Source organism: Cherax quadricarinatus, chromosome 100, assembly GCF_038502225.1.
Source record: "Cherax quadricarinatus isolate ZL_2023a chromosome 100, ASM3850222v1, whole genome shotgun sequence".
NCBI lineage: Eukaryota > Metazoa > Arthropoda > Malacostraca > Decapoda > Parastacidae > Cherax > Cherax quadricarinatus.
The window spans coordinates 5,869,680-5,890,766 of NC_091391.1; the positions used below are offsets into that span (position 1 = coordinate 5,869,680).

The window sequence follows — 21,087 nt, forward strand, 5'->3', positions numbered from 1 at the left end:
TGTGTGTTGAGGACGACCCCTTGTGTTGTGTGAGGACGACCCCTTGTGTTGTGTGTTGAGGACGACCCCTTGTGTTGTGTGTTGAGGTGAGTGTGAGTGCAGGTGAGTGTAGGTGAGTGTAGGTGAGTGTAGGTGAGTGTATGTGAGTGTATGTGAGGGTATGTGAGTGTAGGTGAATGTAGGTGAGTGTAGGTGAGTGTATGAGTGTAGGTGAATGTATGTAAGTGTAGGTGAGTGTGGGTGAGTGTAGGTGAGTGTAGGTGAGTGCAGGTGTGTGTAGATGTACGTAGGTGAGGGTAGGTGAATGCAGGTGAGTGTAGATGAGTGTAGGTGAGTGTAGGTGAGTGTAGGTGAGTGTATGTGAGTGTAAATGAGTGTAGGTGAGTGTGAGTGTAGGTGTGTGTATGTGAGTGTAGGTGAGTGTATGTGAGTGTAGGTGAGTGTATGTAAGGGTAGGTGAGTGTAGGTGAGTGTATGTTAGTATAGGTGAGTGTAGGTGAATGAAGGTGAATGTATGTGAGTGTAGGTGAGCGTAGGTGAGTGTAGGTGAGTGCAGGTTAGTGTATGTGAGTGTAGGTGAGTGTAGGTGAGTGTACGTGAGTGCAGCTGAGTGTAGGTGAGTGTAGGTGAGTGTAGGTGAGTGTATGTGAGTGTGAGTAAAGATGAGTGCAGGTGAGTGTAGGTGAGTGTAGGTGAGTGTAGGTGAGTGTAGGTGAGTGTAGGTGAGTGAAGGTGAGTGTAGGTGAGTGTAGGTAAGTGCAAGTGAGTGTAGGTGAGTGTAGGTGAGTGTATGTTAGTGTAGGTGATTGTAGGTGAGTGTATGTGAGTGTAGGGGAGTGTAGGTGAGTGTATGTGAGTGTAGGTGAGTGAAGGTGAGTGTAGGTGAGTGTAGGTGAGTGAAGGTGAGTGTATGTGAGTGTAGGTGAGTGTAGGTGAGTGCAGGTGAATGTGAGTGTAGATGAGTGTAGGTGAGTGTAGGTGAGTGCAGGTGAGTGTATGTGAGTGTATGTGAGTGTAGTTGAATGTAGGTGAGTGTAGGTGAGTGTAGGTGAGTGCAGGTGAGTGTGAGTGTAGGTGAGTGTAGGTGAGTGTATGTAAGTGTAGATGAGAGTAGATTAGTGTATGTGAGTGTATGTGAGTGTAGTTGAATGTAGGTGAGTGTAGGTGAGTGTAGGTGAGTGTAGGTGAGTATAGGTGAGTGTAGGTGAGTGTGAGTGTAGGTGAGTGTAGGTGAGTGTATGTAAGTGTAGATGAGAGTAGATTAGTGTAGGTGAGTGTAGGTGAGTGTAGGTGAGTGGAGATGAGTGTATGTGAGTGCAGATGAGTGTAGGTGAGTGTATGTGAGTACTCACCTATTTGTACTCACCTATTTGTGGTTGCAGGGGTCGAGTCCTAGCTCCTGGCCCCGCCTCTTCACCGGTTGCTACTAGGCCCTCTCTCTCCCCGCTCCATGAGCTTTACCAAACCTCGTCTTAAAACTGTGTATGGTTCCTGCCTCCACTACGTCATTTTCTAGGCTATTCCACTGCCTTACAACTCTATGACTGAAGAAATACTTCCTACTATCTCTCTGACTCATTTGTGTCTTCAACTTCCAATTGTGGCCTCTTGTTTCTGTGTCCCCTCCCTGGAACATCCTGTCTTTGTCCACCTTGTCTATTCCACGCAGTATTTTATATGTCGTTATCATGTCTCCCCTGACCCTCCTGTCCTCCAGTGTCGTCAGGCCGATTTCCCTTAATCTTTCTTCATAGGATATTCCCCTTAGCTCTGGAACTAACCTTGTCGCAAACCTTTGTACTTTCTCTAGTTTCTTGACGTGCTTTATCAAGTGCGGGTTCCAAACAGGTGCTGCATACTCCAGTATGGGCCTGACATACACGGTGTACAGTGTCTTGAATGATTCCTTACTAAGGTGTCGGAATGCTGTTCTCAGGTTTGCCAGGCGCCCATATGCTGCAGCAGTTATCTGATTGATGTGTGCTTCCGGAAACATGCTCGGTGTTATACTCACCCCAAGATCTTTCTCCTTGAGTGAGGTTTGCAGTCTTTGGCCACCTAGCCTATAATCTGTCTGTGGTCTTCTGTGCCCTTCCCCTATCTTCATGACTTTGCATTTGGCAGGATTAAATTCGAGAAGCCATTTGCTGGACCAGGTGTCCAGTCTGTCCAGGTCTCTTTGAAGTCCTGCCTGGTCCTCATCAGATTTAATTCTCCTCATTAACTTCACATCATCTGCAAACAGGGACACTTCTGAGTCTAACCCTTCCGTCATGTCGTTCACATATACCAAAAATAGCACTGGTCCTAGGACCGACCCCTGTGGGACCCCGCTCGTCACAGGTGCCCACTGTGATACATCATTACGTACCATGACTCGTTGTTGCCTCCCTGTCAGGTATTCTCTGATCCATTGTGTGAGTGTGAGTGTAGGTGTGTGTAGGTGAGTGTAGGTGAGTGTAGGTGAGTGTATGTGAGTGTAGGTGAGGGTATGTGAGTGTAGGTGAGTGTATGTAAGTGTAGGTGAGTGTAGGTGAGTATAGGTGAGTGTAGGTGGGTGTAGGTGAGTGTAGGTGAGTGTAGGTGAATGTATGTGAGTGTAGGTGAGCGTAAGTGAGTGCAGGTGAGTGTATGTACTCACCTAATTGTACTCACCTAATTGTGGTTGCAGGAGTCGAGACTCAGCTCCTGGCCCCGCCTCTTCACTGATCGCTACTGGGTCCTCTCTCTCTCTCTCTGCTTCCTGAGCTTTGTCATACCTCTTCTTAAAACTATCTATGGTTCCTGCCTCCACTACTTCACTTGCTAGGCTATTCCACTTGCTGACAACTCTATGACTGAAGAAATACTTCCTAACGTCCCTGTGACTCGTCTGAGTCTTCAGCTTCCAGTTGTGACCCCTTGTCCCTGTATCCCCTCTCTGGAACATCCTATCTCTGTCCACCTTGTCTATTCCCCGCAGTATCTTGTATGTCGTTATCATGTCTCCCCTGACCCTTCTGTCCTCCAGTGTCGTCAGTCCGATCTCCCTCAACCTTTCCTCGTACGGCATTCCCCTGAGCTCTGGGACTAGCCTTGTTGCAAACCTTTGTACTTTCTCTAACTTCTTGACGTGCTTGACCAGGTGTGGGTTCCAGACTGGTGCTGCATACTCCAGTATGGGCCTAACATACACAGTGTACAGTGTCTTGAACGATTCCTTATTAAGGTATCGGAACGCTATTCTCAGGTTTGCCAGGCGCCCGTATGCTGCAGCAGTTATTTGGTTGATGTGTGCCTCCGGTGATGTGCTCGGTGTTATGGTCACCCCAAGGTCTTTCTCCCTGAGTGAGGTCTGTAGTCTTTGTCAACCTAGCCTATACTCTGTCTGCGGTCTTCTTTGCCCTTCCCCAATCTTCATGACTTTGCATTTGGCTGGATTGAATTCGAGAAGCCAGTTACTGGACCACATGTCCAGCCTGTCCAGGTCTCTTTGCAGTCCTGCCTCATCCTCGTCCGATTTATTTCTTCTCATCAACTTCACGTCATCTGCGAACAGGGACACTTCAGAGTCTATTCCTTCCATCATGTCGTTCACATATATCAAAAATAGCACTGGTCCTAGAACTGACCCCTGTGGGACCCCGCTCGTAACAGGCGCCCACTGTGATACCTCTTCACGTACCATGACTCGTTGCAGTGCCCTCCCTTTTACATGCGCCTGATCCTCCAGCTTCTGCACTAATCTCTTGTGGGGAACTGTGTCAAAGGCCTTCCTGCAGTCTAGGAAAACGCAATCTACCCACCCCTCTCTCTCGTGTCTTACTTCTGTTATCTTGTCATAAAACTCCAGGAGGTTTGTGATACAGGATTTGCCTTCCATGAACCCATGCTGGTTTTCATTTATAATCTTGTTCGTTTCCAGGTGTTCGACCACTCTCCTCCTGATAATCTTCTCCATGGCTTTACACACAAAACATGTCAGAGACACAGGTCTGTAGTTTAGTGCCTCGTTTCTGTTTCCTTTCTTAAATATGGGGACTACATTAGCTGTCTTCCATTTCTCAGGTAGTTGCCCAGTTTCAAGGGATGTGTTGAAGATTGTGGTTAGAGGCATGCACAGCATCTCTGCTCCTTCTCTAAGGACCCATGGGGAGATGTTGTCCGGTCCCATCGCCTTTGAGGTGTCAAAGTCACTTAAGAGCTTCTTCACCTCCTCCTCAGTTGTTCGTATGTCATCCAACACTTGTTGGTATATTCCCTCTTGATGTTCCCTTCTGCGCTGTCTTCCCACAGCCCTTCCTGTCTCTACTGTAAAAACTTCCTTAAATCTCCTGTTTAGCTCCTCACATACCTCTTGATCATTTCTTGTGAGTTCTCCACCTTCTGTCCTTAATCTGATCACCTGGTCTTTGATTGTTGTCTTCCTCCTGATGTGGCTATACAACAGTTTCGGGTCAGTCTTGATTCTCGATGCTATGTCATTTTCATACTGTCGCTGGGCCTCCTTCCTTACCTGTGCGTACTCATTCCTGGCTCTGTGACTGATCTCCCTATTTTCGTGTGTTCTCTGCCTTCTGTACTTTTTCCATTCTCTATTGCACTTTGTTTTTGCCTCCTTACACCGTCGGGTAAACCAGGGGCTCGTTCTGGTCTTCCCGTTGTTACTGTTGCCCTTGGGAATAAACCTTTCCACTGCCTCCTTGCATTTTGTGTGAGTGTATGTGAGTGTAGGTGAGTGTAGGTGAGTGAGTGAGTGCAGGTGAGTGTAGGTGAGTGTAGGTAAGTAAAGATGAGTGCAGGTGAATGTATGTGAGTGTAGGTGAGTGTAGGTGAGTGTATGTGAGCGTGAGTGTAGGTGAGTGTAGGTGAGTGTAGGTGAGTGTAGGTGAGTGAAGGTGAGTGAAGGTGAGTGTAGGTGAGTGTAGGTGAGTGTAGGTGAGTGAAGGTGAGTTCAAGTGAGTGTATGTGAGTGTGTGTGAGTGTAGGTGAGTAAAGATGAGTGCAGGTGAGTGTATGTGAGTGTAGGTGAGTGTAGGTGAGTGTATGTGATCGTAGGTGAGTGTAGGTGAGTGTAGGTGAGTGTAGGTGAGTGAAGGTGAGTGAAGGTGAGTGTAGGTGAGTGTAGGTGAGTGTAGGTGAGTGTAGGTGTGTATGTGAGTGTAGGTGAGTGTATGCGAGTATAGGTGAGTGTAGGTGAGTGTAGGGGAGTGTAGGTGAGTGTATGTGTGGGTAGGTGAGTGTAAGTGCATGTGAGTGTAGGTGAGTGTAGGTGAGTGTAGGTGAGTGTATGTGAGTGTAGGTGAGTGTAGGTGAGTGTAGGTGAATATATGTGAGTGTAGGTGAGTGTATGTGAGTGTAGGTGTGTGTATGTGAGTGTAGGTGAATGTAGGTGAGTGTAGGTGAGTGTAGGTGAGTGTAGGTGAGTCTAGATGAGTGAAGGTGAGTGTAAGTGAGTGTAGGTGAGTGTAGGTGAGTGTAGTTGAGTGTAGGTGAGTGTTGATGAGTGTAGGTGAGTGTAGGTGAATGTATTTGAGTGTAGGTGAGTGTATGTGAGTGTATGTGAGTGTAGGTGAGTGTATGTAAGTGTATGTGAGTGTAGGTAAGTGTATGTGAGTTTAGGTGAGTGAAGGTGAGTGTAGGTGAGTGTGAGTGTAGGTGAGTGTATGTGTGTGTGAGTGTAGGTGAGTGTATGTGAGTGTAGGTGAGTGTATGTGAGTGTATGTGAGTGTATGTGAGTGTATGTGAGTGTATGTGAGTGTAGGTGAGTGTATGTGAGTGTATGTGAGTGTAGGTGAGTGTGAGTGTAGGTGAGTGTGAGTGTAGGTGAGTGTATGTGAGTGTAGGTGAGTGTGAGTGTATGTGAGTGTATGTGAGTGTGAGTGTATGTGAGTGTGAGTGTATGTGAGTGTGAGTGTAGGTGAGTGTATGTGAGTGTAGGTGAGTGTATGTGAGTGTATGTGAATGTATGTGAGTGTGTGTAGGTGAGTGTATGTGAGTGTATGTGAGTGTAGGTGACGTCATATGTCTAGGTTTTCCCCTCCTGTTATTGTTGGAGAGCAAAAATGACGTCACAAATCTTGTCTTTTCCCTCCTGTTATTGGTGGAGAGCAACAATGACGTCACAAATCTTGCCTCTCCCCGCCTGTTATTGGTGGAGAGCAGCAATGACGTCACAAAACTTGCCTTTCCCCGCCTGTTACTGGTGGAGAGCAGCAATGACGTCCCAAAACTTGCCTTTCCCCGCCTGTTACTGGTGGAGAGCAACAATGACGTCACAAATCATGCCTCTCCCCGCCTGTTATTGGTGGAGAGCAGCAATGACGTCCCAAAACTTGCCTTTCCCCGCCTGTTATTGGTGGAGAGCAACAATGACGTCATAAATCTTGCCTCTCCCCGCCTGTTATTGGTGGAGAGCAACAATGACGTAATAACCACCCGCGTCTGGGTTCAAAATTTGTTTTGGTGTTGATGTTGTGGACGACATTATTGTTTAATGTGATAAATATCCGTCCAGAACCATGAGTGAACCTCACCACGACAAGGAGAACCTGTGAGTCAACACCATAACCCCCCACCACCCCCTCAGGGGCTCCTGATCCACCGAAACGGAGCTAATATGACCCCTTGAAAACTTGCGGCGTTCACCACCCCCTAATTGTGGATCGCCCGTGAGGGTTTAGCGCTTCTCCCCTCCCATTCTCCTCCCCCCTCTCCACATGTGGATGGTGTCGGGCTCGTGATCCGAGGAGGTGGAGCTGCTCTTCCCACAACCTTGGATCAGGTCACTTATGACCCCTCGGGGTTTAGCGCTCTCTGGCAAAGTAACGATAATATATTTTTTATATAATTTACATATATACATATATATTATATATATATATATATATATATATATATATATATATATATATATATATATATATATATATATATCTATACATACATATATATATATATATATATATATATATATATATATATATATATATATATATATATATATATATATATATATATATATATATATATATATATACATGTACATGTATAAACATATACAAACCAAATTATTGATAATGTATATTATTATTATCACACTGGCCGATTCCCACCAAGGCAGGTTGGCCCACCAAGGCAGGTTGGCCCACCAAGGCAGGTTGGCCCACCAAGGCAGGGTGGTCCACCAAGGCAGGTTGGCCCCTCGCACACAAAACCTCCTTTACCCCCTCCCTCCAGCTTTTCCTAGGCCGACCCCTACCCCGCCTTCCTTCCACTACAGACTGATACACTCTTGAAGTCATTCTGTTTCGCTCCATTCTCTCTACATGCCCGAACCACCTCAACAGCCCTTCCTCAGCCCTCTGGACAACAGTTTTGGTAATCCCGCACCTCCTCCTAACTTCCAAACTACGAATTCTCTGCATTATATTCACACCACACATTGCCCTCAGACATGACATCTCCACTGCCTCCAGCCTTCTCTTCGCTGCAACATTCATCACCCACGCTTCACACCCATATAAGAGCGTTGGTAAAACTATACTCTCATACATTCCCCTCTTTGCCTCCAAGGACAAAGTTCTTTGTCTCCACAGACTCCTAAGTGCACCACTCACCCTTTTCCCCTCATCAATTCTATGATTCACCTCATCTTTCATAGACCCATCCGCTGACACGTCCACTCCCAAATATCTGAATACATTCACCTCCTCCATACTCTCTCCCTCCAATCTGATATTCAATCTTTCATCACCTAATCTTTTTGTTATCCTCATAACCTTACTCTTTCCTGTATTCACTTTTAATTTTCTTCTTTTGCACACCCTACCAAATTCATCCACCAATCTCTGCAACTTCTCTTCAGAATCTCCCAAGAGCACAGTGTCATCAGCAAAGAGCAACTGTGACAACTCCCACTTTATGTGTGATTCTTTATCTTTTAACTCCACGCCTCTTGTCAAGACCCTCGCATTTACTTCTCTTACAACCCCATCTATAAATATATTAAACAACCACGGTGACATCACACATCCTTGTCTAAGGCCTACTTTTACTGGGAAAGAATTTCCCTCATTCCTACATACTCTAACTTGAGCCTCACTATCCTCGTAAAAACTCTTCACTGCTTTCAGTAACCTACCTCCTACACCATACACCTGCAACATCTGCCACATTGCTTCCCTATCCACCCTGTCATACGCCTTTTCCAAATCCATAAATGCCACAAAGACCTCTTTAGCCTTATCTAAATACTGTTCACTTATATGTTTCACTGTAAACACCTGGTCTACACACCCCCTACCTTTCCTAAAGCCTCCTTGTTCATCTGTTATCCTATTCTCCGTCTTACTCTTAATTCTTTCAATAATAACTCTACCATACAAATAATGTATATATTTTACCAAAATTAATACACATTAACTCTAAATGTATAAGTTACAATATGTATAGTTATATACATTGTATAGTTATATACACTATAGTTATACTAAGGGTATATACATTATATAAATTTAAAGCTGAACTATTTATATTTTAAATTGATAAATGAGATACAGTGGACCCTCGACTAACGCTATTAATCCGTTCCTGAGAGCTCATCGTTAGTCAGAATAATCGTTAGTCAAGTTAATTTTCCCCATAAGAAATAATGGAAATCAAATTAATCCGTGCAAGACACCCAAAAGTATTGAAAAAAAAAAAATTTAACACATGAAATATTAATTTTAATACACACAAACTGAAGAAGACATGCACAGTTACATGACACTTACCTTTATTGAAGATCTGGTGATGATTGATGGGATGGGAGGAGGGGAGAGTGTTGATGGTCTTAGTGTTTAGAAGGGGAATCCCCTTCCATTAGGACTTGAAGTGGCAAGTCCTTTTTCGGGGTTACTTCCCTTCTTTTAATGCCACTAGGACCAGCTTGAGAGTCACTGGACCTCTGTCGCACAACATATCTGCCCATAGAGGTCTGTACCTCCCGTTCCTTTATGACATTCCTAAAGTGTTTCACAACATTGTCAGTGTCACCATTAAACACTTGTTCAGGTTTCAGTCCTTCACGGTCTATGTACTCCTCGAATTCTTGCACATATTTTTCAGCTGCTTTTTGGTCCAAACTGGCAGCCTCACCATGCCTTATCACACTATGTATGCCACTACGATTCTTAAATCTCTCAAACCAACCTTTGCTGGCCTTAAATTCACTCACATCACCACTAGTTGCTGGCATTTTTCTAATTAAATCGTCATGCAACTTCCTAGCCTTTTCACATATGATCCTTGAGAGATGCTATCTCCTGCTATCTGTTTTTCATTTATCCACACCAATAACAGTCTCTCAACATCTTCTATCACTTGCGATCTCAGTTTCGAAAACATAGTTGCACCTTTGGCAAGAACAGCTTCCTTGATTGCCGTTTTCTTGGCCACAATAGTAGCGATGGTTGATTGGGGTTTTGTGTACAGCCTGGCCAGCTCGGAGACATGCACTCCACTTTCATACTTAGCAATGATCTCTTTCTTCATATCCATAGTAATTCTCACCCTTTTTGCTGTAGGGTTGGCACTAGAAGCTTTCTTGGGGCCCATGGTGACTTATTTTGCAGGTGCAATCACTAAAAAGGCTGTGATAATATGAAATGTTCCAATTGTATGCTTGGAAGCGACCACGGTGGCTGGCTGGCTTGTAAACACTGGCCAGAAGTGGACGCGTCTCAGACGGAACGAATAGTGTTGGTCGAGTTTTTTAGAGCTAATCGAGGCAAAATTTGTGCGATAAAATGTATCGCTAGTCAGATTTATTGTTAATCGATGCCATCGCTGGTTGAGGGTCCACTGTATTACATTAAATATTAGTAACTGATAACTTAACCTAGGACACCGCATGGAAGGATTTAAATCCACGGAAATCCCGTTAGTTTTGCCTCGTCCATACACATATATATTTTAATCATACACAGCTGCATTTTTGCTGTATGAGTATGTTCTCTCGTAGTAACGAAGGCAAATAATGAATGTTGTGTTTTGCAGAATGTCGAAGAATGTGTCGAGCAGGAGCAGTCACAGATCTTCGGTGAGTTCGATTGGTTGTGAGTTATTTTGACCCTTTTTTGGGGTTATTCTGGGTAATTTACAGTTTGTATTTGCGTGTATCTATGTGTAAATAATTTATTTACGATGTGCTGCGGAAATTAGACGCAAATTCACCGCAACGTAAAAAAATGCAAATCTTTTCTCTTAATGTGATTCTCTGTTGTTTTATCGAGTCATAAATAAGCTAATGTCAGTAAATAATTGCATTATACATGCACATGTGATGTCAGTAAATAACTGCGTTATACAGGTGATGTCAGTAAATGGCTGCATTATACAGGTGATGTCAGTAAATGGTCGCGTTAAACGGATGATCCTCGACTTACGATTGGGTTACATTTTGACGAACCTGCCGTCTTTCTCTCTCCTTTTGCTCTATTTACATCACAATTTTCCCTGTGTCATAATTCATCCTATGTGCCAAAGCTCTTGCTGTGTTAAGATAAGATAAGATAAGATAAGATTTCGTTCGGATTTTTAAGCCCGGAGGGTTAGCCACCCATGATAACCCAAGAAAGTCAGTGCGTCATTGAGGACTGTCTAACTTATTTCCATTGGGGTCCTTAATCTTGTACCCCAGGATGCGACCTACACCAGTCGACTAACACCCAGATACCTATTTACTGCTAGGTGAACAGGACAACAGGTGTAAGGAAACGTGTCGAAATGTTTCCACCCGCAGGGAATCGAACCCGGGCCCTCCGTGTGTGAAGCGGGAGCTTTAGCCACCAGGCCACCAGGCCGCCCCAATACATTACTGTCATTCATCTTTCAGAATAATCTTCGTAACACCTTGTACGTTATAATAATAATGTTTATTTCTAGCAGTATATGATATAACTTATACATACCATAGCTGACACCTATGACATATAGAAAGTCCCTGGTTATGTAGGGCATTTCCCACAACTTAGGTTAATTTTATCCCCAGGATGCCACCCACACCAGTCACCTAACGCCCAGGTACCTACTTACTGCTAGGTGAACACTGACAGCAGGTATATTAAGGAAACATGCCCAAACATTTCCACCTGTACCGGGGATCGAACCACGGACCTCAGTGTGTAAGGTTATTGATAAGCAGTAAAGAACAAAAAAAAATCAATACAGTGGACCCCCGCATAACGATTACCTCCGAATGCGACCAATTATGTAAGTGTATTTAAGTAAGTGCGTTTGTACGTGTATGTTTGGGGGTCTGAAATGGACTAATCTACTTCACAATATTTCTTATGGGAACAAATTCGGTCAGTACTGGCACCTGAACATACTTCTGGAGTGAAAAAATATCGTTAACCGGGGGTCCACTGTACACAAATAACCCACAAATAGGAGAAAGAAACTTGGGACAATGTAAATGGTCCAAGTCGGACCGAAACATCATCATAAGCTCCTCTCTTCTATGTGCGGGTTATTTGTGTATTGTTCCAGTCACGGTATTGTGCCTTTTTTTTTTTTGTTATTTATTGACAATGTTTCGATCCGACTCAGACCATCAACTAGCCACACACACCGACTAGCAACAAACGACAAATTAATAAAAGTGCTTATTTGACAGATCCTTAAGGATGTCCCAGAGAGGAAGCCCCTGGAAATCATCGAAAGCAACCCAAGTCAGCGACGATCTCTGAAGCGAGTTTCCTTCGCTGACACCAACACTATCAAGTAAGTACGAACTGTTGAGACAAGATTTTGTTGGGGTTTTTGGCCCTGGAGAGTTAGCCCTCAAGATAACCCAGGGGAGGGTTAGTCCCTCAGGACAACCCAGGGGAGGGTTAGCCACCCAAGATAACCCAGGGGAGGGTTTGCTGCCCAGGTTAACCCAGGGGGGGGGGTTTGCCACCCAGGATAACCCAGGGGAGGGTTAGTCCCCCAAGGACAACCCAGGGGAGAGTTAGCCACCCAAGATAACCCAGGGGAGGGTTAGCCACCCAGGATAACCCAGGGGAGGGTTAGCCATCAAGGATAACCCAAGAAAGTCAGTGCATCATTGAGGAACTGTCTGTCTGATTTCTGTTGGGGTCCTTAATCATGTCTCCCAGGATGCCACCCACACCAGTCACCTAACACCTAGGTACCTACTTACTGTTAGGTGAACAGGAACAGCAGGTGACTTACACCCAGGTACCTTCTTACTGCTAGGTGAACAGGACAGCAAGTGTAAGGAAACACTCCCAGTATTTCGACCCTTGCTGGGGATTGAACCCCAGACACTCAGTGTGTGAGGCAAAAGTGTTGTCTACCAGGCAATTTCATTTCTTCATAATTTATAATTGTACAGTAGTCCCCCCGTGCCCACATGGACACATTCCAAGACTTACCATGGATATCCAAAACTGCGGAAAGTAGCAAACACTATATATAAGCAGTAGTGGGCATAGTTCCGCTAACCTCTAATTAGCAGAACTAACTTTGTTTAGCAGATCAGCGTTTCCACTAACTTTGGAAATCGTTAGCGGACCAGTTAGCTTCCTCTAAATAAAGTTCCACTAACTTTGAGTCTGCTAAAAAAAACAGTTCATACATTGCTGGTAGTCAGAAAGCAATGCCTTTTCAATGGCGCACGTATTTGTTCCTGTCTGTTGTGGTTGTTTCTCCAGCAGTCAGTCAGGCATGCTATTTGCTGACTGTATAGCAGTCAGCCAATAGTGTGACTTGTCAACGCAGCAACAGCAGCATTGTTATAGTCTTAGTGTCAGCGATCACTGGGGTGCATTGTCACTTATCGTTATGAACAGGGGAGATGTTTCTTTTCCGCCTGAGGGTGTTGTTGAGGAGTCAACAATGGCTGTGGTTGAAGCAGAGGCCGCTCAGGCTGAAGGCCAGGAGTCACAGAGCCCATGACCCCACCTGGATGACTATTTTGTCCTCAAGTCAGGGGATACAAAGAACACCAATATTTTGTACTTCCTGTGCGTCATGTGCCAGCCCATGGAGACCATCATCAAGGGACGGGCAGCGAGCCTCTACAACTTGAAGTCGCATGTTGAAAGGAAGCGTCCAGTGCATGCCATCAAGTTCGAGAGAGAATCAAGGCCAGATCTTCCCGTGGAAAACACAGGCAATCTTCTTGTGGCAGCGCCACTTGTGGCAGCCAGCCATCACAGCTGCCTGCAAAGAGAGCACGCCAGACCACCATTGGCGAAGCATTTGTTGCTGCTGGGCCTGGCATTAGCATCCGTCAGTCTGTGGTGGACACAGATTTTGGACCTATTCGTCTGCAACATGCTACCACTGCATGTAGTGGAATCCTCCACCTTTGTCAGCTGATCAAGACGCTGAACCCCAGCAAGACGTCGATGTGCCACCGCACCCTGAGCAGGAGGATTTTGGTCAACCATAAACAGCTGGAGGAGTATCTTTTAACCCGTAAACAGTCCAAGCAGATCTACATTCATATGTGTAGTGCTACAAAAGTAGATCTACGTTTTTTTTACATATTTTCAAATATAACAAAAAAAAAAGTAGATCCAAGTTTTTTTTACACATTTTCAAATGTAAAAAAACAAAAAGAAGATCTACTTTTTTTACATACTTTCACATGTTGAAAAAACGTATATATACGTTTGGACCGTTTACGGGTTAAGGTATTTATGAGTTATAAGTGCTTATTAAATTAATACTATACCTTTTTTTATTTTTACTTAATTTTTGTGGGTATTGCAAGTTACGACAGTTTTGAAGTACAGTAACTTTCCCAGTGTTGTAAAGTAACTAGGTAAAACTACTTAAGTAACTTTTCTCAGCGTTTGCTTTTCAAAAATTACCGATGATGTAATGAGAAACGTTATCAGATTGTAGTGAAGTAAATAACAGACTTCAGTACTTAAGTAAAAGTAGTGAGTAATTTCAGTACTTTTTGAAAAGTAAATACCCAAAAAAAGTTACTTAAGTACAGTACTCAAGTAGTTTTACTAGGAAGGTCTCCAGGTCCGTTCTAAAAGTCTTAAAAGCAAAAGACCAGGTAACTAAACTGAACCTGAATTCATGTAAAAAAGTTAGCAGTTAGCGTTAGGTTCCGCTAATTTTTTTGGCCGTTTAGCGTTAGCGTAGCTAATTTTTTAGTTAGCGGATTAGCGGTTAGCGAAGCTAACTGTTTGGTTAGCTGTGCCCACCGCTGTATATAAGTCATTTTTCATCTGCATACATACCTATTATAAAGGTTAATGATAAATTACATACGTTAAGTGTAGAATTATCACTTTTTCACTGATGGGAAACGCTTCACAGCTTCTCTTAGGCTTCGAAGAACTGCCACCATCACTACTTTTGCACTTTGGTGTCATTATGAAGCAAGACTAAAGGTTATTTTTGGGCCATGGTAAATCGTGGATAACTGAGTCCATCCATAGATATGGGGTTTCTACTGTACTGTAGTTTACATTGGTAAGTTTATTTACATGCAGGTATACATAAATATAGTTACACAAATTATCATACATAAGTAACGTGTATTTCATGGGGAAGTGGAACACAATTCTTCCTCCGTAAGCCATGTGTGGCATGCAAAGAGTACGTAACCTTTATTCGGCGCATGTACACACCCTCATTTACAGGCTATCTCCCCCAACCAGCGAACCAGGTTGCTAAGAGTTGATGATGGGGCCCCGTCGTTCAACTAGTGACCAGGTTCTAGCCAATAAGAAGATGGTTTTGGCAATCGCAGAGGTTATGTGGGTACCGCTCTCCTGTCTGCCCTTGTCATTCCCATCTAGAGCTGGTTGAAGCACGGTCTGCTATCTTGTGGCTTCTATTTCTGCCTTGCTTACCGTGGAGTGCACTATACTTATCACTGTACATAGTGTACATATTGCTGTTCTAAATTGGTGAAGGATAATATAAGTCTAAACTTTTTCTGCTGTGTTTATTTTGCTCTCATTACACCCGGGATAACAGGCCATTTGGATTCCTGGGTTGTAATATGGGGGCCTGTCCGGGAGCTGGAGCTGGACTTAGAGAAACGGTTGAGCTTAGGGTGAAGCTCGTAGCAGGAACATTGTGTAGCTTGCTGTCTGGCATTGCTTTACAAATTTTGCGTGTCAGTTGCTTTATGATCAGCCTTGCTATTGTGTGATTGTTCAACAGCTCACTACTAGCTTGTTCGGTGTGCTCGCTTCGCTAAGGTCAATCTTCTAGAACAGTGTAGCTGTCTGGCATTGCTTTACAAATTTTGCGTGTCAGTTGTTACTAGCCTGTTCGGTGTGGAGAATTTTGCAGTCGGCTTTGCTTGTATGCGTATTCTGCAATTGTACTGTGCATAGCTAAGCGCGTTCTGCAAATTAACGTGTTACGTTGGGGTATTCTGCAATCGTACTGTGCATAGCGAATAACTTGTGCCACCTAGACGAGTCAGACGTCTGGTGTCGGCATATACTTTGCATAACCTACCTAAATTGTCCCTACAGCGTTGTTGGCAAATTGCTCGTTCCATTGGCATTAAATACAAACGCACTCTCACAGCTGCGCAACTGCGTTCACTGATTGCTGACAAACTTATAGAAGAAGAGATGGCACATCAGACTCCTCCCTCTACGGGAGCTAGGGCAAAAACTACAATGTTCTCACAGGAGGAAGATGATACACCTACGGAGCAAAATGGTCAGTATAGTGCAGCTGGGCTGTCTCAGGGTGAATCAGCGTCGTTGGCACTTGAGCTGGCAAAAATCAATCTTGAGCAAACTAGGGAACAGAGAGCATTCGCAAGGGAAGAATTTGATAGGGAAAGAGAAAGGAGGCAGTTTTCGCATTCTGTAAATGATTTTAGTTTACAAAAAGCAGTACAGCTTGTTCCCCGCTTCAATGAGGCCGAACCAGAAAAATTTTTCGAAAGCTTCGAAAATCAGGCTCGAGCCTTGAGGTGGCCGGAACAGCATTGGGCATCATTGGTTCATACAGCATTATTGGGTAAGGCACAGGAATTTATGTCAGTATTAAATGACCCTGAATTTTCTGATTATCAAGTAGTGAAGACCACAGTGTTGGGAGCATATATGTACATGTATCCCAGCCAAATACTGTAAGCTTTTTAAATTAAGCAGGCAGCAGCTTGGTCAATCCCTAGTGGACTTTGTGAGACAGCAAACCAAAGCTTTTACCAGCTGGTATAAAGCAAGTGGTGTCTCTACCTTTGAGGAGCTGGTACAGCTTATTCTGATTGATAACCTGCTGGAGTCTGTGGGACCAGAGGTTAGAGTCTTTCTGCAGGATCGTGACTTAACCACTGCATTGGAGGCAGCCAGGTTGGCTGATACCTTCGAAACTAACCGCTCCTTGTCCGAGCGATCCCGTCTCTCTTTTCAACAGCCTGGCATGAGCAGAGATCATCAACCTTGGAGAATGAAGTGCCAGCCGGAGGGAGAACGTCTACGTCAGCCAACTAAGTCACCTGGTGAGCCACGCTTCTCAACATATGGTCCACCTGCGGAGAGGCAAACTACTCATGGTGCATCTCGACAACAGTATCCAGAGAGACACCAGCCAGAACGACACCATTTGCAACGTCAGCAGGGAGTAAAGGGCAAGCCTGTCGTCTGCTTCCTCTGCAACAAAGTAGGTCACATCCGTCCCAACTGCCCCCATAAACCCCAACCCATTGGGAAAATCTCTAATATCCCTAGTAACATGTCCCCTAGAGAAGTAGAAAAAGGTATGGCCCCTTATTATTGCACGAGTCTTATTTCCCTTCAGGAAAACTCAGAAACAACTGAAGTAAAGACCTTTAGAGATACTGGAGCATATTGCTCACTTGTAAGAGAAGGAATATTACCCCTTTCAGAGAACACTTAATTGAATTCCTCTGTTTTATTGGAAGCATTTGGAGGAGCTATATATTCTGTTCCTTTGCATAAAATTTATGTACAGTGCAAATATTACACTGGGTACTTGACTGTAGGCATCTCAAAAGGATTTCCCATGAAAGATGCCATGTTATTACTGGGTAATAACATTACCACTGCTAGTGTATGTCCTGAACCCATAATGATTAATTCTTCTCCGGTGTTGGCCATAACTCGGGCAACATCCCAAGGGTTGTCTGGAGAGAATGTTGACCTATCCTTGGACGACTCCGATCTCGGAATAGCCACATTGTTTTATGAGGCACACCGGCCGGAGCCTCGTAAATCAAGTGAACAGACCCCGATCAAGCCTTCCTATTCCCAGGTTGTAGGATTGCCAGATATCTCTGTTTCCATGCCCGAGGGACTGTCCTTCCGGGAGGAACAATGAAAGGACCCTTCTTTAACCCTTTGAGGGTTTTGGTCGTACTAGTACGTCTTACGAGTAGGGGTTTTTGACGTACTAGTACGCATAAATTCTAGCGGCCTCAAATCTAGTGGGAGAAAGCTGGTAGGCCTTCATATGAAAGAATGGGTCTATGTGGTCAGTGTGCACAGTCAAAAAAAAATCCTGCAGCACACAGTGCATAATGAGAAAAAAAAACTTTGACCATTTTTTTGGAATAAATCAGCGACTTTGCAGTGTATTTTCGTATGGTATTTATTGTTGTATTCTAGTTTTCTTGGTCTCATTTTATAGAATGGAAGACATGTTACAGAAATTGAGATGATTTTGACTGGTTTTACAATGAAAGGTGCCTTGAAATTGAGCTCAAAGTAGCAGAAATGTTCGATTTTTACCAAACTTCAAAAGTAAACAAATCGTGCCAAGCGTGCAATACACGTCAACTGGTGAGTCTAATATTCTTTCACAAGTGCACCAATAATATTTATACCATTTTTTACACTAATGCAGTAGTCTGCATAACAGTAAATCTTATATTTTTTGTGAGAATAAAAATTCAAAGTGGAAAGCAAAAGAATATAAGAGGGGCCTTGAGACGTGACTAATGACCAGAGGAAATGTCATTTTAGTGCCAGGAATGTCTTTCTTGTTTATTCTGGACCCTATTCGGAAATTGGCATCTTTTGAAATTTGTGTGAAATTGGCAAAATTGCTAAATTCTGACCACTGTACTGGATAGTTGAATTTCATAAATGGGTGGTTTCTTGCACCCATTCGATAGAAAAAATGGAGTTCTAGCGATATATTCATGTTTTTTGTCGACTAGTACAGTGAAATTGGCCGAAAATGGGGCTCAAAGTGGGCAAAATCGCCGATGCGTAAACATCGCCGAGACCGCTAACTTTGCGAGAGCATAATTCCGTAAGTTTTCTATCAAATTTCAAACTTTTGGTGTCTTTATGATCCGAAAAAAGATTCTCTATCTTTTCATAAGAGAAAATAATTTTTTTTTTTATAAAGAGGGGTGTTAATGGTGAAAGAGAGGTGTTAATGTTGCAGTTTAAAAACTGTAGTGTAAAGCACCCTTCTGGCAAGACAGTGATGGAGTGAATGATGGTGAAAGTTTTTCTTTTTCGGGCCACCCTGCCTTGGTGGGAATCGGCCGGTGTGATAAAAAAAAAAAAAATTTAAATTTGGCCGACCTTGAGAACGAGTTTCGGAGAGGGCCTGTCGACCCTCAAAGGGTTAAAATTCGCTTTTCAGGCAGCCATGGGTAAATCCTCTTTGGGTCATCCGGTCAAGTATGAAGTTAAAAACGATTATTTGATCTGCACTGAGACTGGTAAGGAGATAGAGGGCCGGCAATTGTATGACAGGTTAGTGGTTCCAACCAAGTTTAGACCTCAAATATTAAATATAGCTCATAATACGTCATTAGGTCACTTAGGAATTACAAAAACCTTGTATAGAATCACAAAAGAATTTTATTGGCCAAAATTAAAGAAAGATGTGGAGAATCATATTAGGTGTTGCCGAGAATGTCAGCAAATAGGAAAACCTGGACATTCCATTAAACCTGCACCTCTCCAACCTATACCTGCTGATGGAGAACCTTTTGCAGATTTAATTATAGATTGTGTAGGTCCACTACCTAGGTCAAAGTCTGGAAATCAATATTTATTTATGATTATGGATAAAGTAACCAGATACCCTGAAGCAATTCCCATGCGTAGTGTTAATACTAAAGCTATTCTCAAAGCTTTAACCAAATTCATTTCTTGTTTTGGCATTCCTAAAACTATTCAAAGTGATCAAGGTACTAACTTTACTGCCAAAGCATTTAGGGAAGTATTAACTAGGTTAGGGATAATCCACAACTTATCCACTGCCTATCATCCTCAGTCCCAAGGCGCCTTGGAAAGATTCCATCAGACATTAAAAACAATGATGAGAACATTTTGCATGCACTTTCCTACAGACTGGGATGAATCACTACCTTTGTTGCTGTTCTCAGTACGAGAGACGGTGCAAGAGTCTACAGGGTATAGTCCGTTTGAGCTGATCTTTGGGCACAATGTACGAGGTCCTCTTTGGGTGCTCAAAGAAGGATGGATGGGAGAAGACGTTAGCTCATCACTCTACAACCTGTCTTCAAGGTTGCAGGTGGCACGTCAGTTAGCCAAGGCTAGCCTAAAGACAGCTCAAAGTAAGATGAAACAGAGGTATGACAGTAGTGCACAATTCAGCTCCTTCCATCCAGGAGACAAGGTGTTGGTGCAGGAATCTATACCTGGCCACACCTTGACAGCTAGATTTACGGGACCTATGCAGATTGTAAGTAGATTATCTGATGTAAATTATGTGGTAGCTCCCAGTGATAAGACCTCAAAAACTAAAACTTACCACATTAATCAATTAAAGTACAGTGGACCCTCGACCAGCGATGGCATCGATTAACGATAAATCTGACTAGCGATACATTTTATCGCAAAAATTTTGCCTCGATTAGCGCTAAAAAACTCGACCAACACTTTTCGTTCCGTCTGAGACGCATCCACTTCTGGCCAGTGTTTACAAGCCGGCCAGCCACCGCGGTCGCTTCCAGGCATACAATCGGAACATTTCATATTATCACAGCCTTTTTAGTGATTGCACCTGCAAAATAAGTCACCATGGGCCCCAAGAAAGCTTCGAGTGCCAACCCTACAGCAAAAAGGGTGAGAATTATTATGGATATGAAGAAAGAGATCATTGCTAAGTATGAAAGTGGAGTGCATGTCTCCGAGCTGGCCAGGCTGTACACAAAACCCCAATCAACCATCGCTACTATTGTGGCCAAGAAAACGGCAATCAAGGAAGCTGTTCTTGCCGAAGGTGCAACTATGTTTTCGAAACTGAAATCGCAAGTGATAGAAGATGTTGAGAGACTGTTATTGGTATGGATAAACGAAAAACAGATAGCAGGAGATAGCATCTCTCAAGCGATCATATGTGAAAAGGCTAGGAAGTTGCATGACGATTTAATTAGAAAAATGCCAGCAACTAGTGGTGATGTGAGTGAATTTAAGGCCAGCAAAGGTTGGTTTGAGAGATTTAAGAATCGTAGTGGCATACATAGTGTGATAAGGCATGGTGAGGCTGCCAGTTTGGACCAAAAAGCAGCTGAAAAATATGTGCAGGAATTCAAGGAGTACATAGACAGTGAAGGACTGAAACCTGAACAAGTGTTTAATGGTGACACTGACAATGTTGTGAAACACTTTAGGAATGTCATAAAGGAACGGGAGGTACAGGCCTCTATGGGCAGATATGTTGTGCGACAGAGGTCCAGTGACTCTCAAGCTGGTCCTAGTGGCATTAAAAGAAGAAGGGAAGTAACCCCGAAAAAGGACTTGCCACCTCAAGTCCTAATGGAAGGGGATTCCCCTTCTAAACACTAAGACCGTCAACACACTCCCCTCTTCCCATCCCATCAATCATCACCAGATCTTCAATAAAGGTAAGTGTCATGTAACTGTGCATGTCTTCTTCAGTTTGTGTGTATTAAAATTAATATTTCATGTGTTAAAAATTTTTTTTTTCAATACTTTTGGGTGTCTTGCACGGATTAATTTGATTTCCATTATTTCTTATGGGAAAAATTAACTTTACTAACGATTATTTTGACTAACGATGAGCTCTCAGGAACGGATTAATAGCGTTAGTCGAGGGTCCACTGTATTTCCATGCATCAGATAAAGTCCCAGTAATGACTCTGTCCTC

General features: G+C 43.6%; 1 protein-coding gene across 2 annotated transcripts in view; it reads left to right on the forward strand.

Annotated features, from left to right (window-relative positions):
• Positions 1-6,396: 6,396 nt before the first annotated feature.
• The window catches only part of LOC128704645 (serine-rich adhesin for platelets-like), a 40,823-nt gene continuing 26,132 nt past the window's right edge, over positions 6,397-21,087 (forward strand). For both annotated transcript variants that reach the window (XM_070079609.1, XM_070079610.1), the window contains exons 1-3: positions 6,397-6,532; positions 10,021-10,063; positions 11,642-11,748. In XM_070079609.1, the coding sequence (XP_069935710.1) occupies positions 6,501-6,532; positions 10,021-10,063; positions 11,642-11,748 (182 nt within the window). In that variant the 5' untranslated portion in view covers positions 6,397-6,500. The remainder of the gene's footprint in view (positions 6,533-10,020; positions 10,064-11,641; positions 11,749-21,087) is intronic.